Source organism: Hirundo rustica, chromosome 3 (assembly GCF_015227805.2).
Source record: "Hirundo rustica isolate bHirRus1 chromosome 3, bHirRus1.pri.v3, whole genome shotgun sequence".
In the NCBI taxonomy this organism is placed as follows: domain Eukaryota; kingdom Metazoa; phylum Chordata; class Aves; order Passeriformes; family Hirundinidae; genus Hirundo; species Hirundo rustica.
In genome coordinates this window covers 18694780-18719810 of record NC_053452.1, presented here as the reverse complement: position 1 = coordinate 18719810, position 25031 = coordinate 18694780, and the positions used below count along the sequence as shown (strand labels likewise).

General features: G+C 39.3%; 1 protein-coding gene across 2 annotated transcripts in view; it reads right to left on the bottom strand.

Moving 5' to 3' along the window:
• The window catches only part of NVL (nuclear VCP like), a 38681-nt gene that overhangs the window by 12499 nt on the left and 1151 nt on the right, over positions 1–25031 (bottom strand). Inside the window, exons 2-18 of one of the 2 annotated variants that reach the window (XM_040060321.2) lie at positions 24082–24155; positions 23480–23532; positions 23293–23389; positions 22381–22435; positions 21577–21843; positions 20636–20759; positions 20259–20335; positions 19845–19979; positions 17725–17826; positions 15781–15898; positions 15155–15299; positions 12561–12816; positions 10168–10386; positions 9463–9567; positions 8651–8713; positions 7378–7497; positions 6594–6693 (exon numbers count right to left, since the gene is read on the bottom strand). In XM_040060321.2, coding sequence (XP_039916255.1) covers positions 6594–6693; positions 7378–7497; positions 8651–8713; positions 9463–9567; positions 10168–10386; positions 12561–12816; positions 15155–15299; positions 15781–15898; positions 17725–17826; positions 19845–19979; positions 20259–20335; positions 20636–20759; positions 21577–21843; positions 22381–22435; positions 23293–23389; positions 23480–23532; positions 24082–24155 — 2110 coding nt within the window. The remainder of the gene's footprint in view (positions 1–6593; positions 6694–7377; positions 7498–8650; positions 8714–9462; positions 9568–10167; positions 10387–12560; positions 12817–15154; positions 15300–15780; positions 15899–17724; positions 17827–19844; positions 19980–20258; positions 20336–20635; positions 20760–21576; positions 21844–22380; positions 22436–23292; positions 23390–23479; positions 23533–24081; positions 24156–25031) is intronic. The other variant, XM_040060322.2, reaches the window with a different exon arrangement.

Here is a 25031-nt window from a genome sequence, read left to right as displayed (position 1 = left end):
TATTTTAAAGTATAAAAATGATATGACTGTGTGAGGTAACTACTGCAAGAACCTCTCCCCAAAGTGCCAGCTAATAGTTCTATCTAAGTCTAGAGCTGGAAATGATAATATCAAGGCCTCCCAGTGAAGCTGCCAACACCCTGCATTGGCTCTGCCCTCCTGACCAAACAAGTTAACAGACAACTCCCAACTACTGCTTTCCCCTACATTAAAGGTGAAGGACTGGAGAAAGTGAGGCTGCTTATCTTTACTCTACAGATGTTTTAAAGAAAACAGACACCACTCAAGCCCCTAAAACAGTAGCAGGGAAGTAAAACTATTGCTTTTTTGCAAATGAAAAAAGTTTGCTTAATACTGTTAACACTTGTACTCCCTGATCCTACCACAGTATGGTCTTGATCCACTTTTTAAAGAAGCTTGTGGTTTTGTTCAAGTTGCTCTCTCAGTTATGCTTAAAGGACAACTCCATTATCTTTTTGTTGGACAAAAATATTTTTTTTAGGATACAACAGTCATGGGCAGAAGCATCTACAGAAGAAAAATCAGCTACTGCAAATGTGATGAGAAGGGTGAAGGGGGAAACAAAAGGAATTATTTGTATTAACTTAATCCAGATCAGATGAAACAAGGGTTAAACAGAATCCCTGCCATGGCAGGCACAGACAAAACCACGTTACTTATACATCTGTGCCTTGTTCCAGGTGACACTTTGTCTTGCTTTTTCCTGTGCACTTTCCTGTTTCTGTGCTTCTTGTCCCATTATAACAGGAGATGACAGAGTTCACTCAAAGGACCTGTTACAAACACCAAAACAAATACTCTCCTTGCTGATTTCCCCATTCTAACTTTCCAAAAATAAAATACTAAATAATATTTTAAAATCTTAAGCTTGCTGTGGAAAATACTGTTTCCATTTTGCATGCTGAGAACATGGTACTTGCTATTTGTCCAACAATATGAAGACAGCAAATGTGGTCTGAAGTTGCATTCATCTTTTTGTATGGAAATGATCACACTGCCTGCATTCAAAAAGCTACCACGACTGACAGAACTAGATAAACTACAGTGATGGTGGTTTACAGCAACAAGACCACACCAAAGTCTGAAACAAAGACTTACACTCCCCATCTTCTTATGAATCAACTTATTTCATTCTTCTGGTTCAGACCAGGGCCTGAAGTTCTTGAAAACTCAAATCACATAACCCCCAAAATTAGTCTTTACTCGTTGGACAAACTCACTCATTAGATGCATTTCATATCCATTTAAAAGAATGGAATGAGGTACCCCTCTAAGGAATTTCAAAGCATTCCACCCTGGTAAATCATAACACTCTCTCCATATCTCTTATCTTAAAACTCATCTAAACAGAAGAGAGTTGACTAATTTTAGATACATTTACCATTTTTAAATGAAATTAAGGTAATTATTGCAGATACCTCTTTCAAAGCCTATTATTATCCCTCAAGCTGGAAGGAAAGTGAAGTATGGAAATGTGATATAACACAGCATTCCTTTTCCAGGCAGTTGTCTCTCAGACAGAATATACTTTTATTGGGAGAAATGTCCAGTTCATAATTTCCTGCCTTTCTGATGTGGTCAATGGTGTTGACTGTCATTAGAAGACAGTAGTACAATTTTCCAAATCATTTGACAAAACTATGAGAAGATAGTTACAGGACATCCAATTCCTCTCTTTGTTTTTAAGGGTTCAAACAGGCACTAACCTCTAGAGAATTATGTAACATTTTAGTTTGCTACACTGCTCTTCAAACTGCTGCAAATTTTTACAGAATCATTACATTCCAATGAAAGTATCTGTGCATGAATTCCTATACAGTGACCTTCTACTGTTCTACAATAGAATCTCTTAGTCCCACATTCATTTCCAGTTGATTATTCATGTCTTATCTCAACTGTACAGAAGCCAAGCACATTTATAGAAGGACAGTGCATACCAGCAATGACAGTTGTTGCGTGAGTCCATCAAACTTCTCCCATGCTCTCACTCCAGCTTTTAATTTGAAGTACACAAGATCTCGGCCCTCCCATTTGTGATGTTCTGAAATGCAGGCTCAGAAGCCCTGAAAGGTTTTCTGAGACTCCAGGTGAACACTGCCCTTAACAACTTAAGTTATTGTAAAGATACACAACACTCAAGGGCTGCTGAAATGCAGAATATAATTTGTGTGAACTAGAACTATTATGAAAGAAATTGTTCCATGCTTCACGTATCAAGTGCTTTTCATAGATCTTATCTTGCCTTTAATTCAGCAACATGTATAAACAGGTAAAAACATAAACAATGCCCAAACCCAAACTGTAACTATTGTTAAAGACTGGTGATTATTTTTTTATTGTGTTTCAAAACATGTGGTTCAGGTGAATAGCTCTAAAAAAACGAAAATAAACTTGCTAAAAAAATAGAACTCAAAGAAACTGGTATTGTGCTCAAAGGTAACAGTGGAAGAAGAATTTTGCAAGAATTCATTTAAGAAAGCTAGAGAAATAGGCCATGAATAAAAGCAAGACATCGTCACAATTTATGTCCAGTTTAAAAATCACTGTCTGGTTTCCTCACGTTACACACCGTTCCCTAGACCCCAGGGAAAATGCTGCTGATGCCTTGGTCAGCATTTCTCTTGGGAGTTCATAAATGTTCAAAGCCTGGGGAAGTAAGAGAAGAGCAGAAAGCAGCAGTATGCCATCCCGAAATTCAAACTGGTAGCTAGAAATTTGTGGGAGATTTCATTCAACAGTAGTGTTTGGCAGCTGTGTAGTAATTTACTCTTGAATTTGGGGAAGGAAGTAGGCTGGAAAATAATATAATTATTCTGACCCATAAAGGTGCTAACAAGACGTGACATTTCTGCCTCTTATTTTTTTCCCCCTCTCTCTATAATGATATTGAGTACTTTAAAAGTTTAATGCTCTTCAGACAAAGTCTGACATTGATTCTGCATTTAGGTGGAAAGAGATTGAATTGGGAAGCATCCCTGCTAATTTAGAAGGAGTCAAGAAATACCTGCAGAGGACATTCAAAGTCATTGAGTGCAAAAAACATTCAAATATCTTGCTTTTTAGGGTACATCAAAGGCTTTTTTCATCACTGCCAGAATAAGAATTACCACTTGCAGACTGTAGATGGTAAAAAAGCAACCAATCTATCGTGCCTACCCTTTTGCCAAAATGGGAATTAAAGTCTTCCAAGTGTTTAAAGGCTGTATAGAAGAGAATTTGGCAGTTCTTCAGCCGTGGGGTATAAACTACCACCATTTCACAGTAACACCTTGTCCCAGGTGCCAACACCTCACTGGAACAACTGTGCCTGGAACATACCTTGATGCCAAAAGTGGTTGAGCCACTGCTATTCTAACTGCAACTACTCCTAAATAATAACAATAACAATAGCAATAATAATAACAACAGTAATAATAACTTATGAGAGAAGACTCTTCCTATTGCACAATTTCAGGCTACAGTGCTGAGAGCAAACACAACAGTCATGCCCAGTACCAGCAACCAACTAGCAAAGCCACCACGCATGCAATCACTCTAAAAAAAGAAGCATCTTGAAAAGCCACTTTCTCTCCCAATCAATTATCCTAACACGGATTAAAAACTCACACTTCACAGCACTGGCTCAGTGGAAGACTGCAGAAGTTCTGCTGGGACACACATATATTATTTAGAATTACATGACACAATTCCCCTCCCCAGCAGCACCTCTACTCACCACAACTTTGACAGAAAAATCTTTCTTACAAAGATTTAAAAACCTTTCCAGGCACCGCAGCTTTAACTATTTAGGGAAAGTACTTCAATATAGTAGCCAGTCTAAGCTGTGCCTGTCCTACAGGTCTCTGCTTGGGCTTTGCATTCTTAAGGTGGTTAGGAGCACAGACTTTACTAGCACAGACTTCACTGCTCTCTACCTCGGCGTGTTCCTTTCAAGTAGCCAGACCACACCAGCAAAACTTCATTGCCTCCTCCTAGGCCCCATGAACAGTGAATAAACAGCAGGAGAGAAAAATCAGTTTCCACAACTTCAGTAGAAATTGTTCTGATGAAACTCTATTTCCCCATACTGACAAATGCAGATATCACAAGAAAAAATTATGGTCTAAACCTATCCAAAATGTTATTCATACACACAGTCCTTCTGAAGCAAGACATCCATCCTATCCAAACTGCATCTTCCAGCTGAAAAAATAATTTTATTAATGCTGGCAAAACAACTCCTTGCACCTTTATCAAGATAAAATCACCAAACTGAAGGATATAAATTCATCTACAAATTCAGTAAATAGAAATTAATTGTATTTGATATCCCTGCCTTTGCATTTTCTTTACATTTGGCATTTTTACCTCAAATCCCCTTTTTTCACCAATGCCACTAATAATACACTGCTGATTTCACGCCTTACACATTTCCCTGCTGCTTTCAAATATGAGCCCAAACCTCATAATTTGGTAAAGTTTTGTCATTTTAACTATTCCTGGACGGCCAAACAGTACATCTGCCACTGCGGCTAAAAAAGGCAACAGTGACTTTTTAAAACTGAAGGGGAAAAACAAACAAAAAAAAGATCCCCAAGCCATTCCAGAGGTACTTTCTAACCACCTAAGGGTAAAAATGCATCTAGTATAAGGCTTATGGAGAGGGGAATTAGCAATTGAACAGGCGTCTATTTCACGTATGCATGAAAAGCAAGCACAGAATCAGTGTAAATCTAAATCAAGGAATCAGGACAAACCTGCCACACGTAAATATTTATATTTAGAAATTAAATTCTGAGTAATATTTACCCTAGCCTGGCCCTAGGTGAAGCTGCTGGAGTGCTAAGGAGAGGAATCCTTAGCTGAGAACAGTGACCCAGAGCAGCCCAAAATAGGATGGGCCCCGCGCCCAACCGGCTGAGGAGGCACTGCAGGAAGTACAGCTGGATGTGTCCTCACTTCAAAAGTGCTGGAATTCCCAGCCCAAGCTAGCAGCCAGAGATAATGACAAGTCAGTAATTAGATATGAAGCCCTTGAGAAACACTTCCAAATAGGGCTGCTCGATACAAATGCTTGCAATAGCACAACTAATTTAGGGAGAGACCTCTTTCCTAAGGCATCTTGATGACAGTCCCACCAACACTCTTGGTACATCCACCTACACCTACACATAGCATAACCTTGTTTTCTATCCTGCATTGCATTAGACAGCTCAGGACCAGCAAGCTCATGCCAGGAAAACCTGCCACTTTAAATCAAAGAATTTGTACAAGCAGGTAGAGATTTAAGCCCCTACTGCTCATACTTTACCAAGTGGAAGGCTTGAAAGCCTGTCATGGTGCAAGGAATTTGAGACATGGGAAGATCTTCCTCCGAATCTTCAAAGCTTTTGACCACTGGAATTAAAACCACCTCAGAGTTGCCTATTATAGATGACTTCTGACCAAATTTTCCTTAATTTATAGAACATAAGCAATATCAAGTATTTTAACTTTCTCATCTTCCAAATCATACCCAAAATAACCATAGTGTTATTTTTCCTGTCAAGTCGTTCCTCAGCAAAACTCTACATCTTGTCCTTATTAATACATGCAGGTAAGAGATAACTGTGTCTCACTGTAAGCAGGAATTTGCCAAACACCTGTTCTAGGTGCAAAGGTTCCTTCCAGAATGGCTTTACCAGGACAAACTCATAACCCTGTATTTCATTTCAGCTGCAATATTCCGAAAAATGCTCATAACCGAGGAAGTGCAACGCCTTTACGCTTGTTTGCTTCTAAACTGATAACAAATTCTTTAATTTACAACCCACAGCTTCTACATGGAATTCAAATTCAGGAAAGACAAGTTTCTTGCTATGTATAAAACACAAGACTTCTCCATAATACAAAACAAACAAACAAACAAAAAAAAAAACGGAGATAGAAAGTTGTCTGTGAAACACACGATGTTTGTAAAACAGACATCAGTGTTTAGCTTATTAACTGAGAAGATGCTGCTGGAATTGCAAGAGCTACCAAAAACTGAAGAGCCAGCAAGGGAGCAAAGACAGGTGTCGATCTCCAAGCTGGACAGAACATGACGAAACAGGAGAGTAACTGTTCCAAACGGGGTCTGTATGGAACACAGGAGCCCAGGAAGCAAAAGATAAGCAAATTGAAAAATGACCTAACATGAGACAGATGCCTTAAGGAAAAAAAAAAAAAAAAAAAAAAAGGCAGAAAACTATAAAGCTGCTTTGGATAGAAAAATCAATTTAAGTAGTAAAAAAGGAAAAAAACCCAAACATTTTAGGTCTTTTTTCTGCTTCTACATTGCAAGGAGATAATCCACAGCAGTCAAAGGTCTTTCAAAAGCATACCAGGTACCAGGTGCTAAGTGAGACACATTTTAAAGAGATTGACTTATCTCACAACACCACATGAACATGGAACAGATTTACCGATCAGAAAAGCTTTGGATTTGAGCAGACCCTGTAATTTTAAGTACAGAACAGGCTTAGTTACAGAATTCAAATGTTTTGGAACACATGATTTTGCTAAGAGAGAACCAAGCACATCTGATTTCTTGTTTCTGACTTCTGGGTCCTTACCTGGCCTGTTTGTGGCAGCCATAATGAAAACCTGCCGCCGGTTCTCCAGCCCATCCATCTCTGTGAGGAGCTGGTTCACCACCCGCACACTGGCTCCTGACTTCGGGAGGAGAAATTTATCAACAAAATCAAAGAAACAGGGGGAACGTGAATATTTCAAGATGAAAGAAACAAAAGATCTACTAACTCCCTGGACTGAAATATTACTCAAAGAAAGTTTCTTTTTCACACTTTCAATGTAGCTGCATTGTGGATTCCTTCTCTCACATTCTTAGTACGTCTCCATCCCAAATTCATGCTATCTACACACTTCCCACGCTTTAACACGTGGCAAGGCTTTTCCTTCCCATCAAAACTAAAGGACCCACTTAAAGGAGTACATATAAATATTTGTACTAGTCATTCTGATATCTACCTCAACAAGAACACACAAAATTTCTCAATATTCCATTTTTTGAGGGAAAAGAGTTCTTAAATATTGAACCTCTGAAACAACATCTTAAGCAGGTGAGCTCCTGAGAGGGAAACAGTAATTCCATAGTAGTGACATCCTATAACCAAACTCAAAAGCTTAACCTGGTTTTCTCTGGATATTTTTTCTCTATATGCATACAAAAAAAAGTATTAAGCTTTATAAAACTTGACCAATATATTTCCCTGAAATAAAAGCCTAGTGGAATGCTCTCCTTGGGAGATACCCTTCTGAGTACTTCTGTAGCCTGCAACGTCCCAAAAGCTGTAACTGAGAGTATTTATTTGTGGAGATGTCTCAAGGCCAACTCACTTCACGATCAGACCTCCGAGGGCACAAAGCATCAACTTCATCAAAGAATATAACACAGGGGGCTGAATTCCTGGCCCGCTGGAACACCTGACGTACAGCACGTTCACTTTCTCCAACATACTGAAAAAATGAGAGAAACAATTTGAAACAATGCAAGACACTACGATTTTGCTTGGAAAACAAAATAGTTTAAAACACTATTTAGGGTACTTTGCAAGGGAGAAATGCAACCTACTAATCTGTTTCTTTCTGACAACCTTCTTTTATCTCTATTTGCTTACTGATCATGATTTACATGGGAACTGTCACTAGTTGAATTTTGACAATTTGTAGTACATTCAGAGTTCAACAGAATTCCTTTTTTTCTGGGCAACAATTCTAACTTGCCATCGTTTTGGTGATGAGATTTAACAAATACAGTCTTAATTAAGCACGCTGTTTTTCAGCTGCTCATAAACAAACCCAGTGAGCAATGTGAACACAATGAACATCTGGAGTTCATAGAGCTGTTGCCTGAAGACAGGCACTTGGTGGTAGGGAACTGAAAAGCCAGCCAGAATTTCACTTTGAATGCTGAATTATAGGAACAGGGGCTGTGAAGTTGTAAATGCAAACACTTATTTTTTCCAAACGTGTTTTCACACAATTTATATGTTAACACAGTCTCTGAACCACAGACAACCATTTTCTCTGTATTCCACAAGGAAGTTGGGCTCCTCAGTAACTTAAGTGTTATCTCCGGCCTGTATCAATACTTGAAGTAGACATACAAAAATGTTTGGGAAGAGATCAATCAAATCCAGTATGTGAGTTTCAGCTTCCACATTACTGATAATGGTCCCCCAGATAGGAACTGCAGCCACCTTGTACAGTTCAACACATTCTCTTGACTCTGAAAGGGACTGAAGTTACATCACAGCACTTCTAAGTCCAGTGCTTCAGAAATTTGAACCACAGCATTTTTATCTATTGACATTTAAAATCTCCATGCTACAGAAAAGCAGTGATGTATGTAGCTGGTCATTTAGAACCCCACTTCAAGTCAAGAAGGCTCCACCTGCCAAGTAATTTAAACTAAGATAAATATTTAAGCTACACAGGCGACTTTTTTCTTTTCCCATGGACAACTTCACTGCTAAAAACTTTAAGGAGAGGTTAAATAAGGCAATTTCAGCTGCACCAGTACCAGTTGTGTAATTATCAGGAATTTTGCTTGCCCCATATTTTGGACAAGATTTCCATAAATAACAAAAGCCCCATGATTAGCACATACCATATTTAGCAGCTCAGGACCTTTCACAGATATGAAGTTCAGTCCAGACTCATTTGCCACGGCCTATGAAAAAGGTAAAGCCAGACAGATACAGATATATGTATAAAACACACATTCATCATGTCTGCTTGGGCTCTGTCCACGGAGTGACAAACAAATATAAGGGAAGGAACTTAGTTAGCAACTGTTTGCAAAATATAGAAAACAGTACAAAGTATAATTATATGCAATTAAGAGTGGGAGGGGAGCAGGGAATTTAGCAATGTACTCTCTCTCTCTCTCTCTCTGATGAGGCAGTTCCAGATTCACACCCCACCCCCCACACCAGCTGAAGAATGCCCAATAAGTGTGGGAGTTAAAGAGATATTCAACTCCATAACAGCACCTGAAGACAAAATGAGAAACAATCTGAAATTTGCATGATTATCTGCATTTATGTGAAGATGTGGTATGAACTGAAATGCCCAAGAAGCAAAACAGAAGTATTTTCAGTAAGAGCTGCAGAGTACACCCAAACATAATTTAGTTACAGTAAAATATTCCATAGAGTGGTTATGCAATAGAGTTTCTTCTCATCTTTGCTACTTTTCCTTAACTAACTTCATTCCTTCAAGTTTCGCAGGAATTCCCTCTCCATTCAAGTAAAGTTGTAACTTCATGCAAGAAAAATCAAATAACTTCAGCACAAAGGCCTAAATTTAATTTTCTGATGAGATGTGGTGCAAGAGGCCAACATCTTGCACTATGATCCAGACTCATCCTACAAAAACATCCATTCCAATGTTTTTAATGATGTTTAGAAAATGCATTACCTTAGCTAAGAGTGTTTTGCCACACCCTGGAGGCCCTGCAAGCAGGACACCAGCTGGAGTAGTCAGGCCCAGAGCTTTAAACTGCTCTGGGTTTCGCACAGGTGCCTAAAAGGAAATGATCATCGTTATCTCTGGCATAAAGAAAACATGAAAGTTTTCATTTTAGTTTCAGCTGGATGAAAAATCATTCATAGCAAGTTCTTTATTCCAATCTTTTATGGACTAAAAGAATAAAGATTCGATCAGCACCTTAATATGCTAATTACCCCTAAATGGTAATTTATATTTTATATATATATATAAAAATATCCCGATTCAGAGGCAAAGGTTTTATTCACCAAAATTACCTAAAGGTGTTAATGTTAAGTTTCCCTCTGATTGGCAGCAAGATTGCTAAGCTTCCAGCTAAGTATTCCCCAATTCTTTGTGTGGCAGTTGCACAACTAAGGTTATTGGTACACAACTTTCAGAATACTTAAAGGTTGAGCAATACAAACACACTGAAAGCATGAATACAAAAAGCAAGATATTAAATACGAACACCAGACTTGAAACAAATTCAGAAGTGAATTATACAAGCTTGACTGTTTTAAATAAAGATATCACAAAATACCCCTATACCTTAAATAAATATTGAAAACAAACAGTTTTATTTCCTGTAGAGGGGGAGTGCAAAAGCTCTTTGGAAATAAGGTTGGGACATACCAATATCGCCATCGTCAGCTCCTCCCGAACATCCTCCAGGGCTCCGATGTCTGCCCATGTCACATCGGGGATTGTGACAAAGCCTTCTCTCTTGGCAGAGGGCTGCACTGATGCCAGTGCAACAATAAAATCATTCATCTCAATGCACAGCTTCTGCAGCTGCTCCTCAGGCAAGGGGGCTTGCTCCTTCAGCAAATCCAAAAGTCTCTGCAATTCATCCTTAAGGTACATGGAAAGGGAGAGGAAAAGATTATGGAACTGGGTTAGACTTCCAGAACCATTTTAAGGGCTTTTCCGAAGCCATACTCCAACTGTCAGTCACATTTTTATGTACAATACACATAAAATATGGAAATTACTATGAACGATAAAAATGTTTCAGGGAAGCTCCGTGTACATTTAACAGGTTTGAAAGCACTGAGCTGAGCCTAAAATCCTAATTTAGATGCTACACAGAATGAGCTAGCACATGTATTTTGCCTTCCAGTTATCCCTACTGCTTCTCTCACATTGACTAGGAGAAAGGTATCTCCATGCTGAAATTTCCAAAATATGTATTATTTATACGTATTAAATTGTGTTTTTAACAAGAAACTGCTTTCAAGAGAAAGTGTAAAACTGCTGGACAGCACAAAACTCTTAACACACTTCTAGAATATACACTTTGATTTAACACCATCTAATTTTAAGGTAACTCATTTCCTCAGCCTGTTTAGACCTCGTTCTGCAATCAAGCCCTAATAAAGTTTGGGCAAACAGGACAGAGATGCAGGGAGATGCTTTTCTGCACTGCTCCTTGTTGCAGACCACAGTGACCAAGGGAGGTGCATTCCAACTTCTCCAATCAGTTCCATATTGGAAACTGAGAAAATATTCCATCAAAGAACTTTAGATCTTCACAACAGGAATGCATCCCCATTCTAATGCAGAAAGGCAGTATCAAAGCAAGCTGGTACTGCACTGGAACTAAAACTGTATCAGGACTTTCATTATAAGATTGAGGGAGAAAATAATAAATGTAAAAACTCTGTTAAGTTTCAACATTTTTCTTATGGGAGTGTAAAGAAAAAGCATCACTTCCTATCAAATTCAGCTAGGACAGCTCTACAACTGACCACGAAGAAATACAAGTGCTTAGAGTCCCTGACATTCCTTTTAAGTCCCCCCTCCTGTTCTTAACAGAGCCATTGAGAGAAACTCTGAAAACAGCCAAGACCACTGGGTTTGTTTACTCAAATTGTGTGAATGATTTTTAAGGTTTTGTATGTTTATTTTTCCATTATAAACATAATACAAGGGTTTTAATGACAATACCCTGTATTAGACTATGTCAACCTCCTGCCAGCTATCAAAACATGGCTTTGTTAGGATTAGACTTCCTCATTCTCAATGACCCCTTTGATCATGTCGATGTTGATAAAAGCTGCAACTACCTGCCCCTCCCCACTTTCTTTTGGCTACAGCAGGCCCCAGGAAGCACTGGGAGGTGTAAGCACCATGCTTATGTTACACTAATTCAAAGGCTTACTACAGCTTTTTACACTGATTTTTGTCATCACAGCAACAGTGCTCTTTGACAGCCCTCCTAAAAACAGAATTTGAGCACAATGTGCATTTAAGCCCACTTATCTCCAGACAAATCTTTAGGAGGCCTGCAGATAAAGAAGGCATATACAGACTCCAAATTTTGAGAAATGGGACCAAGGGTTTCTATATGAAGTTGTTCTGCTCCACCAACCTTCGTGTTACTTAGAATAATTCTGGCACTAGAATTTTTTCTGCAACAGAGTTCCAGTTGTGCTGCACATTAACAGCTCCCCTCTTCCTCAAACCTGCTACAGGTACTAGACACCACGTGGGATTTACCTCAAGTAATCACATAGCTGGAAGGCAAACAAAGGCTGCATAAATACTTCCAGACTTTGGCTTACTGTAACTCTACCAGGTCAGGGAAGAGCCCCAGGCATCACCACAGACATTTCACTGAGGGCACAGGAAACAGCTGGTGCAAAATATTCAGTGCAAGTCTGATATTTATAAAATTCTGTTACAGTCTATACACTTTTAAAGAGATGCAGACAGTCTTTGAAGCTCTGCTTTGCCAAAAGACAAAACACAAACACAACCCAAACAAAACAAAAACTCCCAGGGAAAAAAACTTACATAAAACTTGAACATAATTTTTAGAAGGACTGGGATTTAGGATCCACTTTTCCAGGTCCATTATACGGGTCATTAGGAGTTATGCTCCTGCCTTAGAAGCTGCCACTTCTAAATCTAAATTTAATATTAGGTTGGCTGTGGATGTTTGAGAACTTATGAGTAGTGACTTTCATAACCCTAAAATACCTCAACTTCTCAGATGTTAAACGCACGCTTCAAGGAACACAGACCTTAGGTGGGAGTTCTGCTTGGTGGGTGTCCTCCTCCACCAGGATGTCTGTTCCTATCCCAGGGGTCCCTTCAGGGTGTGTGTGCTTCCTGCAGTGCTCCCCAGGTGTCATCAGGACCCTGCTGACTGTGCCCATGGCTGCCTCGCGGCACAGGGCCATCAGATCAGCCCCCACGTAGCCCGGCGTCAGCCGCGCTAAATGGCCAAAGTCAAACGACTCCGGGAGCTTCAGTCTTCGACACAGAGTCTGAAGAATTCTGATCAAGTAATAGGAAAAAAAAGAGAAAAGATAAAGCTGGAGAAAAAACTGTTACTTTTTTGTTTTTTTTTTTAATGAAAACAAACAGCATTTAATGTCTCTTTCAGTCTACATGGACTGAAGTAGCACAGTGGGAAGTTTCTGCTCAAGTATAGGAAGTAACCAACACTGAAACCCACAGAACTTTGCTATAAACTTCCTGTCACTTCTTAAACAAAAACCAACAGCCTCAACCAGGCAGTGCTAATCCGTGGTCTTGGTGACTTAAGTATTCCAGGTCACCTTTCGACCCTCACTTATATTCAAAACTGACAGGCTAGGTCTCAAGTGTACTGTGGAGATGCACACAAGTTATCCGCTGATACATTTAACCTTGCACTCCTAAAAACCTAAGCCTGCACTGTCTGTTCCATGCCACCTTTTAAAAATTTATTTATTGAAGAACATCCTCAACTAGCCATTCTGCAAGAAGCACATGAAATCAGACCGTGTGAGGAGCTCTGGTTTAATCTTCAGTGGTTTTCCCTGACCACTGAAAGCAGAATACAAGAATACAACAACAAAATATCACTTCATTGGGAAAATATTCTTAAAAGGCAGCACAAACCAAGGAAGTCCAGATCAGTAACATACTTCTAGTTCCAATAAAAACTAGTTCAAATTATTTCTAAATCAAATAATATAACTACAGAAAAGTTATGAAAAAAACCAAGTGATTAAACTCTTCAAAACTCTAGAATATGTTTATTCTGTTTCTGTCCCTACTCGCAAGTTCCATCATATCTCCAGTCAATCTTTATTAAGGATAATAGCCTGTTTCTCAAGATTTTTTCAACCTGTCTGACAAGAGCTGTAGTTGATCAATTGAGTCAAAGTGCAAACAGTTCAGAACTACAAATGGCTCACTCTGAATTTGTACAAGAAAACAGCAGGTAAAGCAAGATCTCCAGGTACACTTTCTCATCTCCCTCCACCCCTTAAGGCTGCAGAACCACAACTAAGCAGTTCAAATCTTGCCTTCAGCAAGACTCACCCTGTAAATCAGCACACCACGAGAACTTACAAGGTCTGTGCAACCCTTTTATTTTAAAATAAAGGAACAAACCAACATAAAGGAACAAAACCATGCCTTCCACAAAACAAAACAGAAAGCAGGAGGAGGGAGGAATCTAAAAAAGACAATCATCAGTCCCTTTAAGCCTACAACTCCAGGAACACAAACAGTAATATGAATGCCTGTGACTCCACTCAAACCTGTGAACGATCACTACACCCCACGATGGCTCTGCCATTCACAACTCCTGTCCCTCAACACTGTGCTGTTTCTGGGAATATCAACATTTTAACAAGTTCCTAGGAACTGTCAGAAAATCACAACCCTCCTCAGGTGACTCCTTAGGTCTACCTCTAAGCATCTGCATGTTTGCCCACAGCCAAGAGGAACACAATTACTACAGGGCAGTAAACCTGGAGGAAAAAGGAGGGGAAGAGATAAAACATAAATGGAGATATGGCCAAAAGGGGGGAAAAAACCCTAGGGTGGAGTAATGGCCTGAGTGCTGACAACACAAAGTGGGCAATACTGCAAGCAGAAGTGTTTGCCTCTTCAACTTAGAAATATGAGAATAAGAAGAAACTTATCCTTTAACCTTTCTTTCCTTTCCATAAGGAAAGCAGTAAGTTAAGCAATAAGTTTTTCCACAAGTTAAGCTATAAGTTTTTCAAACTTCCCTTCTTGTTTTTTTTCCTGCAGAGGAAATGAGTAGCAGTTCCTTTTCAATTAAAATGCAAAAATGGATTTATTTCTTTTAACTTAGTCTGATAGTCATAGATCTTTGGAGGAAAAAAGGGACAGTTATGTAACACAGGATGACTGCAGCTCAGCTTAATGCCTGGACTGGTGTATTTCCGTGAGGAATGCAATGGAAGAACCCAGGCCTGCTGCTTAAGGTAGAAACAGGGTTCACTTAATTTATGTTCTTAATTCAATAGTTACACAGAAGCACCAAAGACAGAATGTCAACTTCCCGAACATGAGAAAAGTTGACTCCATCATCTGTACTGTTAAGGCACTTGGAAACCATTACTATAATGTTAAAAGTAGATCTGCACACAAAGGAAATTACTCCAAATTAGGCTAAATGTAGCCTACCAAGACAAACAGGTGCTCACAATGTCTTCTGCAACTTTTCAATGTGTTCTGACCCACAGGTCAGAACAGGTACAAACAGAACTAAACACAATAAAGTACTTGACCTTAACTTGTATGTTAACTTACATATTATTTTCTTAATTATCAACTTATCAAAAAGGAAGTTTAACTGCACAACACATACTTCTCTCTTGCACCTTCATCTGGGATTCCTAAACAAATTTCTCTGTCAAATCTCCCAGCTCTCCTCAGTGCAGGGTCAAGGGAGTCAGGTCTGTTTGTTGCTCCAATAACAAGGACCTGGGTGGTGGCGGTCACGTTATTCAAGTCTAGGGGAAAGAAGGAAGGAAGTCAGTACTCATACTCGCTGTCCAAACTTCGTTCCCATATCTGTGGGACTGTTTCTGCAGCACATGATAGCAGTAGTCAGCAGAGATAAACTAATCAACAGTCAGACTGAACTGCTGTTCATCTCTATGACCTAAAACTTACATTTTGCACAATCAAGCAAAAACTTTAAAATTTACAGATTCATTAATTATTAATGAATTTAACAGGTTCCCCCATTATTTCTGTTTATACAACAGAAAGGCTTATGTAATGCTGTACAGACCACCGTGAAAATATTGGAGTACCGCCCCTTCAAATTCATTATGATCTTCCCACCACTCCACAGGCAAACTGTGTCAAAATAAGATAAATTATTGCCACTATCTCCTCTGAAGTAAGCACAAGTCACTACTGAAGGGAAGCAGACAGTGAGCCTGATAACTATAATCTGGTTTTAGCACAGCTGTTCCCAAAACTCACCATCCATACAAGTCAGGAACTGAGCTACAATCCTCCGCTCCATGTCCTTGGACGCCACCTCTCTCTTTGGGGTGATGGCATCGATCTCGTCAATGAAAAGGACACACGGGGCGCTGGCCTAAGGAACAAGAAACGCTCACAGTTACCAAATCACACTGACAGAGCGCATTACAAGAAAGGCATTTTACAGGTTTTCTCATCCGTAACTCTGACTGTAAATCTGCTGTACAATCAAGTCCTGGAACAATTCTGTCGTTCTTGCTGGCAATCTGGAGAGCCACCAGACTATGAAACTTCACTGACATAAAGCTATGGAATAATTAAGGCACGAGATTTAAAATGTCTCTACACGCTGTCTAAATTTTAAATATACCTCTGTGTTGCCTTATGTTTTCCCTAAATATTCCATTGTGACTGCCTGCTGAAATCCATAAACGAAAATCACACAAGAAAGGTCTGGTTTGGTTTGCTGTTTGTTTTGTTAGTGACATTAGAGCTGTGGAATTTCAAGAGTAGCATTACTGACACACAGAATGAAACAAAAGGAGCAGTAGGTGGCCATGGAGCTTCAAGACTACTACAAAGCCCGACCATGTTCAAAGAGTAAAACTGAGCGGTGAGAAACTCCCACAAGTGCCCTAAAATTCCATGAATTTCCTCAAAAGCCAACAATAATACAGGTTAATAATTAGTGTAACTAACAAAACGGTGCTCAGCTGATTTAAGATAATTGATATTCCCGAAAAGCACTAGCAGTGCAAAGGGATACTTAAGGAAAACACCGGAATCTTGTTCCCAAGAAGTCCCACGGGCGCCGCACGGGGTGGGGTGTTCCCAGGCTCCGGCTGCGCCATCTCGTGGTCATTCCCTTTCCCGCTGGGACAGAGGGGGAACGCCCGGACAGACCCACAGCACCCAAATCACCAGCAATCGCTGTCGTTTCCCCTGCACGAAACTGCTGCGAAAACTAACTGGAGAAACTACTTAAGGGAATGTAAGAGACTATCAGAAAGGCAAGAGATTTTATTTCAGACATATTTAATGCAAGAGATGTTATTTCCGGAACAGTAATTGAGAGCGACCTCCCCTTGATAGCTACATACACAAAATATATGTAATTTCTAAAAACTCCTTGCCATAATCTATGTCATTTTATGCTAAACAACTTCTTAACAAGGCTCTCTAAAAAGTAAAATTTAGTATGAACAGGAAACATAAGAAACAGCTTCGCAATCGACCTTTTTGCCCCTGTTTAGGGGTAAACTTTAAATACCTACATACAGTAGAGGAGAGTAGAAAAATGAAATAAAATCAGAAAACCAGAACATTCTCAGAGGTCAGGAACAGAAAACTGACCTCAGGAAATAAAACATCAGCCCCATACTAAGAACCAGAAACATCTGCATTTCTTTAAATTAAAATTTACTGAACCTGCCTCGTTCTCTTTGCTTCCTACTACACCCAAAGGTCACACCAAAGCAAGACTTTAACTTTTCTCCTGCTCTTATCATATTTGTTACAAATTTCCTGCTTGGCACGTAGACTGCCAAAGCCTAAAATCTCTCACATTCACTCAAATTCCATGCCATACAAAACTAGCAAAAAACGCCTTTTAACAAAAAAGTACAATTAACTGCTCTTAAGTTTTTTCTTTTATATATCAAGCCAAGCAGATCCAAATATGTAAATAATTTATGTTGCTTTCTACATCGCTATGATGAACCATCTTTTGCCAGGGCTTCAGAATAGTAAGCTTTGTGCTCTGTGACATCATGACAAGTACAATGGAATTCTGGTCACAGAAAGGGAGAAAAGTCAGGTGTGTAGCAGGATAAAGATTCACTCACTCACATTTCCTCAAATTCAAACCACAGCAACAAAGTATGAATCCTACCGAGGAAAAAGACAAACAATTCTCAGAGCTATTTCCAGTGGGTGTCTTACCACAGCCTGCTCGAACAGTTCCCTCAGTTTCTGCTCGGATTCCCCCGACACTCCAGACACAATCTCTGTCGCTGCCACCTTCAACATCGGGAGCTCAAGCTCCTGGAAGAAACAAGGAACATTTTATGATATATCCAGAGGTTAGAAATGCTGGCTGCCCCTAAGGACAAATACTTTTCAGTATGACATCTTTCAAACCTACAAATTACGTACTCAAGTGTTGGGAAGGATGAAGCCAGAAAGCCCTATAAATATGATTGCTTAGATTCTGAGAATGTGAAACCTGTAACTGAGATAGAATTGAAAGTAAGTTTTGATGTTTGAGATGTCCTAGCTGCTGGATGCCTAGGAAAACAACCCCCAATGTATGATTTATCCCACACTTGTAACACCCCCCTGAAGTATCAAGTATCTGTAACCCCATTGGCACAACCCTGTTACAGCCCACCTCGAGACCCCTTATCAGGGGGCTGCGAGAGTGGGCCTCCCTCCTTCTCCTCTTCTCTTCTTCTGCTGCTCCTCTTCTTCTTCTGTCTCTTCTGTTTCTTCTGTCTCTCCTCTTATCTCTTTGTTTACTTCTTGCATCTTGCTCTTGGAATTTCCTTATCTCTCACTACCCCCACCTTCCAAGGCCATGCTACAGTTGCGCCTGGCGGCTCTGAGCAAGGCCTCCCATCTTATACAATAAACCCCTTCTTCTAAAACCCAACTTCAGAGATCTCTCGTCTACATTCATCTACACCGTCCTGGAGTCCTCAGCAGCAAGAGGCATATTTCTACACTCAAGACTAAATCTTTAGGAATTTTTAAAAAAGATAAGGAGCATCATCCAGCTTAAAATGGCTAACAAAGCATTGCTTAGCAGTGTGGAAGGTATTCCTCACTAGGTTTGGTTCCCAGAGTCCTGTTCCAGAAATATCTATACAGGATTTCACAGTAAGACACTTGTACAGCTCACACTCAAAGTTCTCTGCAATTAAAAAGAAATAAATACAACTGCAACTTTAACAGACTGTAGCACAGTAGCGTTACAGGTTGTTGCAGCCTATTTCAAGCTCATAGAATTATTTATAAAAGAAAGCTACCCTTAATTTAACACATAAAAGAAAGTGAACCCTAATTTATGCAACTCAAGGCCACCAGAGAACCTATGGCGCTTAAAGAAGATAACTTGTCTAAAAGAGCACTACTGAAAATCTCTTATTTAAGAAGCAGTCATTCAAGTTATTTCATCTCAAAGTTTTTCACTTGTGACAGGCTTCTTTCCTCAAATGTAGTACCCTTCCAGCATACAAATACTTACTGAAGCATTAAATATCATCGAACTATTCAAAGGATTCCATTTTACAATAAGGCACTAGAAAGAAAACATCTAAATCTTCTTAATTAAAACATTGGAAACAATGTCAGAAGGGTGTTACCTACATTTCAGGAATAAATACCAATATTTTCTTTATCTGCACTACAGAAGTCAGTAATTTACATGCATCTAAATTTCGGCTCATAATCAGTAACATTTAAGGAGCAACTGTATTAAAGAAAAAGAAAAGTCCATGGTTTTCACTAAGAGCCCTTAAAAGTCCTGAGATTTACATCCAAAACAGGAACGGTGGCACAGCAGCTTCACCATCACCCCAAACCATTAACACCAGTAGTGTCATGTGCTCTGAAAATATCAGCATGACACAGGCAAGGCAAGATCCAATCCTGGAATTCAGAAATCAGCTGTTTACAGGTGCCACCCAACAGAATCAATGTAATGCCTCATAAAAGGTGGTAAAGTTGAGTCTAGACTTGAAACAGTGTGGTAAATTTAACCAAAATTATCTTTCATTTATACTCTTCTCAAAACACCTGTGCTTATATTGCTCTGTTCTGGAAATGCCTCAAAACAGCTCAATCACACATAAAACCTTGTCACTATGACTCTTTGTGTATGAGGTTCTACCCAGCAAAGATTCAGGTGGAATTCAAACAAAGGAAGTAGAGATTAACATACTTCAGACTATCACAGGGTAGCTAAAATGAAAAGCTCCAGTCTGTTCTGAAAGAAGATCATTCTCTCTCCCTCTAAAAGTAACTCAGAAAAGGAAGAAGCTGTAACTGTGAAGCCATCTCACCCCAGCAATCGCCTGTGCCAGCAGCGTCTTCCCACATCCTGGTGGTCCATGTAAAAGAAAGCCCCGAGGTGGAACCACTCCCAGGTGGGTGTAGACCTCAGGATGACGGATGTGAAGGAGCATCTTGCAGATTTCCTGTTAAGAACAACAGAAATCTCCATTGAAATTGCAGAAATTAGTATTTCCTACTCTTACAGGCAGGGCAAAATAGAAAAAGTTCTGTTTAACACTCTGAATTCAATGACTGCTTACAGAAAGATTAATCACAGAAAAACCAACAACCTCGTTGCTGTTGGTAGAAGCAGCTTTGCTCAGTGCCATGCAGATGAACTCTGCAATATTTCTTCTCTGTCATTTTTCATGACACATTCTATTTAGTGCATCCTGTAGCCCACCAGTAAAATTTTGACTAACCTTTAATGTTTCATCATTGCCTCCTACATCCTCAAACTTCACTGAAGGGTGGTAAAGCTCTGACCCCTTATTTCGCACTGTTAAGGAGGAAAAGACACACATTTAGCCATGCTATACATATATTTGTTAATACTGAACAAAACGTATTCAGCCTAAATAAGTAGCTAAGCACACAGAATAATATTATTTTTTAGTAGTAGACACAGGACTGCAATATTTTTTTAGTACATTAAGGCTACATTTCTTTTAAAAATTGATTGGGGTCACTTCTCTGCACATCAGAAAATACTTCTTTATTTCATGGTAACAGATTCCATGGTCTGATACTATCTCTTTGTTTGGAGTAACACATCAATAACACAAAAATAACTTCTCACCTTTTTTAAGTAGCATGGATTCAATTTCTCCATCTACGTCTGGAAATTCTCCTTTTTTTCTTTTTGCTCTCCTACCCTTTGTCTTCTTTTTTTCACTCTCCAAGACAGAAAATTCTGTTGATTTCTAGGACATAAAAGCAGAATTATATGCAAAAAACTTCCAAGTTAGTGAACTTACGCAAAAACTTAAAAGAACAAAATGTGTGTCTATGATGCTTAACTTACACAAATTATATTAAAAAAGACAAGCAAGGCAGGAACTTACATCTTCTTTTTGCAGGAACTCTTTTTTGTACTTTGGATTTCCCTTATTTTTAAATGGATTAATTACAATAGTCACTTGTTTTTTGTTAAGAGAACATACTAATGAGCAAAAAAACCAAACCAAAACCAAACAAACCCCCCCAAAATTACTAACCAAAATCAGACACCAGCTATTTGCATGCCATGGAGGAATCCACTTTGGGGATGAATACAACTATATAAATGTATTTACTCCATTGGAAACAATTTGTATTCTTAGTAAGTCACAAGGGAGTGTAATAAAACGTAATTCAGCTCTAACACAAGTTACGTGCATGTGAGAGGACAACTATTACAGGATAATAGAAATAAAAAGAAGTTTCCTGTTTTCCCCAGGGTCACTAAGACTTTACCATTGGCTAAGGAAGACCACCTGCTGTGGCTACAGCAAGCCACAGGCCAGGTAAGCTGGCCACTGGCACATGCAATAAATAGCAGCTACACTCCACTCATCTTTCTCTCAGTATGGGCACTAACCTGGGCCTCCTTCATACTAAGAGCTACATCTTCCTCAAAAAAATTCTGGCAGAAACTCATTATTTGATGACTTCCTACCTTCCATACAAACATGCTTGAAATGGGCCAATTCTATTCATGCGTCTACTTGGAACACCTTGGGTTTGTGAAACACAAAGTACCTCAGAAATCAGTTTCTTTTCCTCTCCTTCTCCATCCTCAGAAAGGTCAATGAAGAAGTCTTTCCCATCAGGAGTTTTATCAATGAACCAGCCACCATCAGAGATTCCTCTTTCACCTCTGGACTCTGGTGTGAGGGTGCTTGTTTGAGGTGCTGCTCTCACACGAGGAGAGGTCTCCACTGGGTCACTTTTTGGAGTGGGTGGAACTGAATCAGGATTTCCTTTCTTGTATAAGCTCAGCAGGGAACTGTTCATCTGATTTGCAGACTGCAGATTTACACATTTGTAAAGAAAATACATGGGACAGGTTTTAACTTGGATTATTTATATTTAGAGGCCAATGAAAACTATTTCATAAACATAATTCAGCATTATCCCTGCTGGAGAAAACAGGCAACGCATCTTCCAACCCACTCCTCTGCAAATTAAATGACTGCATATAAAAACCTACATGTGCTGGCTGAAGGGGCAGCAGCCTTTGCAATTGGCCCTGGAATGACTCCTGTTAATGGGCAGCACCTCTTCTGGCAGTAGCTGGAGATGTCAGTTCCTTCAGTCACTTCACCCATTTGATAGCCAAGTCCTTCAGGCTCTCAGTGTGCCTTCCCAAAAGTGATGCCCCACCACAAGTTCCTCTTTTTCCTCCAGAAAACAGCCTCCCTCCAGCTCCTCAGATTCTCACCTGGAATTGCTATCTGACTAGACCTTATCTCTATCTCCCCTTTTAAACTCTTCAAGTGCAATTTCACAACATAAAATCATATATTATACAGATACAAACAATCATAATAAAATACAACTTACTAGATCTTCTGGATAATCATCATAGTCAGAGTCATCTGTGTCGCTTCCAGTAGTCCTTAACAGGGAAGGAAGACAAAACCGATTAATTTATCAGAGCAGAACTGCACGTAAGACATCTCTAAAATAAAACAAAAGCTATTTCCACAATATGGTTCCCCATAATCATGGTATGTAGCCTAATGCTGGAGAGAATTCCTGACTCTCATGCTCTCAATCTTCCACTATGAAAAGTTTAAAAATGCATCCTTTCCAAGTGTGTGATGAGATGGATCAACTTGCCAACCTGTCTGAAAGACAGACCTGTATAAAAGTGATGTAGGTTCATTCTGATTCAGTTCACCAAGGGAAATAGGAGCAAATCACTGCTGAACCAGACCAATCCTTCTGCCAACAGTGTCCTACTTTCCCATGAGTTCCTAAATGTCTATGTTAGAGAAAACAGAACACTCCATGAGATTTTGGACAGGGTTAGGAGTCAGGAAATCTTCATTCCAATCTCACACCCACTGGTGATTTACTCTGAATATCCTGTCTGGTAGTCTCACCTCTCAGATGTGGCCAGCATCTCTCACACCCAAGAATGATTAAGAACAAAACAAAGGAACTGAAACACATGAGGAAGAGGGCATTATGTGGAAAACTATCAAGGAAGCCATAAGGCTGTCCACTAATTCAGGGCTGTGTGCTCCCCACAACAGAGGAATCATGATTGGCTCTAATATCTGCTTGTCTTCAGTGCCAAAAAAGTTTCCAATAACTACAGGTAACCTCTGAGAAAGACAAATCTATGGGAAATCAAGGATCCACCTGCAACCTTGAAACAACCAAAATGTAATAAACTAAACCCAGAAAGCTTTAAAGGAACAGTAACAGCAATGGCACTATTAATTTAGTAGTAAAAATTCTTCTTACTCATTTCTCTCTTGTTGTCTTGCTCTTTTTGCCACATGTTCAGATTCTAAAACTGCCAAATCTTCGCGTTCTTTTTCATTACTGATTATTTCAAACACTGCAAGAAAAATTTCAACCGTGTTAAGAATTAACAGCCAAAGCACAATCAAAGGATTTGGCATCTTGGACACAATATGAAGAGATCTACCTTTTGCCACTTGTATTCTGAAGGCATTTCTTTTTCTTCGTCCATAATCTACACTGAAAAAAACCCAAAATAAACAGGTTACACCAACTGATTTTTCCCTCAACACAGCACCATTCCCAGTGGAAAAAGTCCACGGGAAGTTGATTCCCAAGCTTCCACACAGGTTGTTATTAAAAACTACCTGGGTGAAAATGTGATCGTCCTGCTAAGCAACCGAGCAAGGCATTAGTGCATTACTGGATCCTCTACCTCCTCCCCATGCCGGCACTGAGGTGTTATTTTCCCTCATATTTTAAACTCACTGGAGTAAACCCCTCCATGCTGCAAGGAATCTGCAGCTTTTTATTTAAAATAGAAAAAAAATCAACCCATTTAAAAAAACCCCAAACCACAAGTTGATCTTGTAATGCCAATGCATTAATAAAATATGAGTGATTAAATATATCAGCAGAGGGAAACAATCTTATTGCTTCAATCAACCACAACAACTGGCAATGAAGGTAACATAAACAAAATTGCAACTTTCATAATGAATGCAAAAGAACAAACTAATATATTCTACATTTTGAACACAGGATATAAGAAAACAAATCTTGGCTCACCTGTAGGTTTTCTGCAAATCAGATGCTAGAATTCCAATGTCAACATACTGCCCACATTTACTACTTGCAAGATACTGAAATGAAGAATTTTAAGCAGGGAATAAAATCTTTGTCAATCACTTCACCAGAACAGCTCAATTATTTAAAATTTTGCTCTGCTTAAAAGTTGAAATGCAAATCAGAAACAGCTTTTCACCGCCTTGCAACACACCAGACAGTATTTCCCAATGAAATGGGAAATGCTTATTAAAGCCCAGATCACTGGGGAGCTCTGCTTCCTGGGGAAAGGCAGCATCCTACATCTGGGGGCTTCGATGACTTCTGATGGGACAACTCTTTTACTTTTATTTAGCAAGAAAGCTGACATTGTAGCCCACACACCATCTTACTGTCTTGGTTCCCCTCAAGTTATCCTCCTTTTGGTTTAGATCTCCTGTCCTAAAAATTAAACCATCTATATGAATCAGCATGGATACTCTCATAAGAACAACTTTAATCTTTAAAAGACATTTCAGGGAATACTATAGAGAACTATGTTAATAAAGTGAATTCTATCAAGCCTTTTTATTGCTCTGACAGCAGCTAATCCAACCCATTTTCAAACCCCAATTATTAAAGTGCGAAAATGTACTAAATTTCATGCACAACTGTTCCACTTGCTTTCTTTCCCCACTCTCCAAATCAGCAGCGAGAGCTTTTGATAACACAAAGACGGATTCCTTCTTTGAAAAGAGGAAGAAAATATAGAATCATCCTAAAAGATCTGGTATCACAAGTGTCACAGCAAGGAGGATTTCAAACCCTCATTTAAATTAAGAGCTCTATACAAAACAATCAAATTGAATACATATTTAGTGTTTAAAATTATGTTGCACTTCAGATCACCCATGGGCACCTCCTGCCCTGCACGAAACATCAAGGCTAGCATAAACCCAGCTGGGTTTTCCACT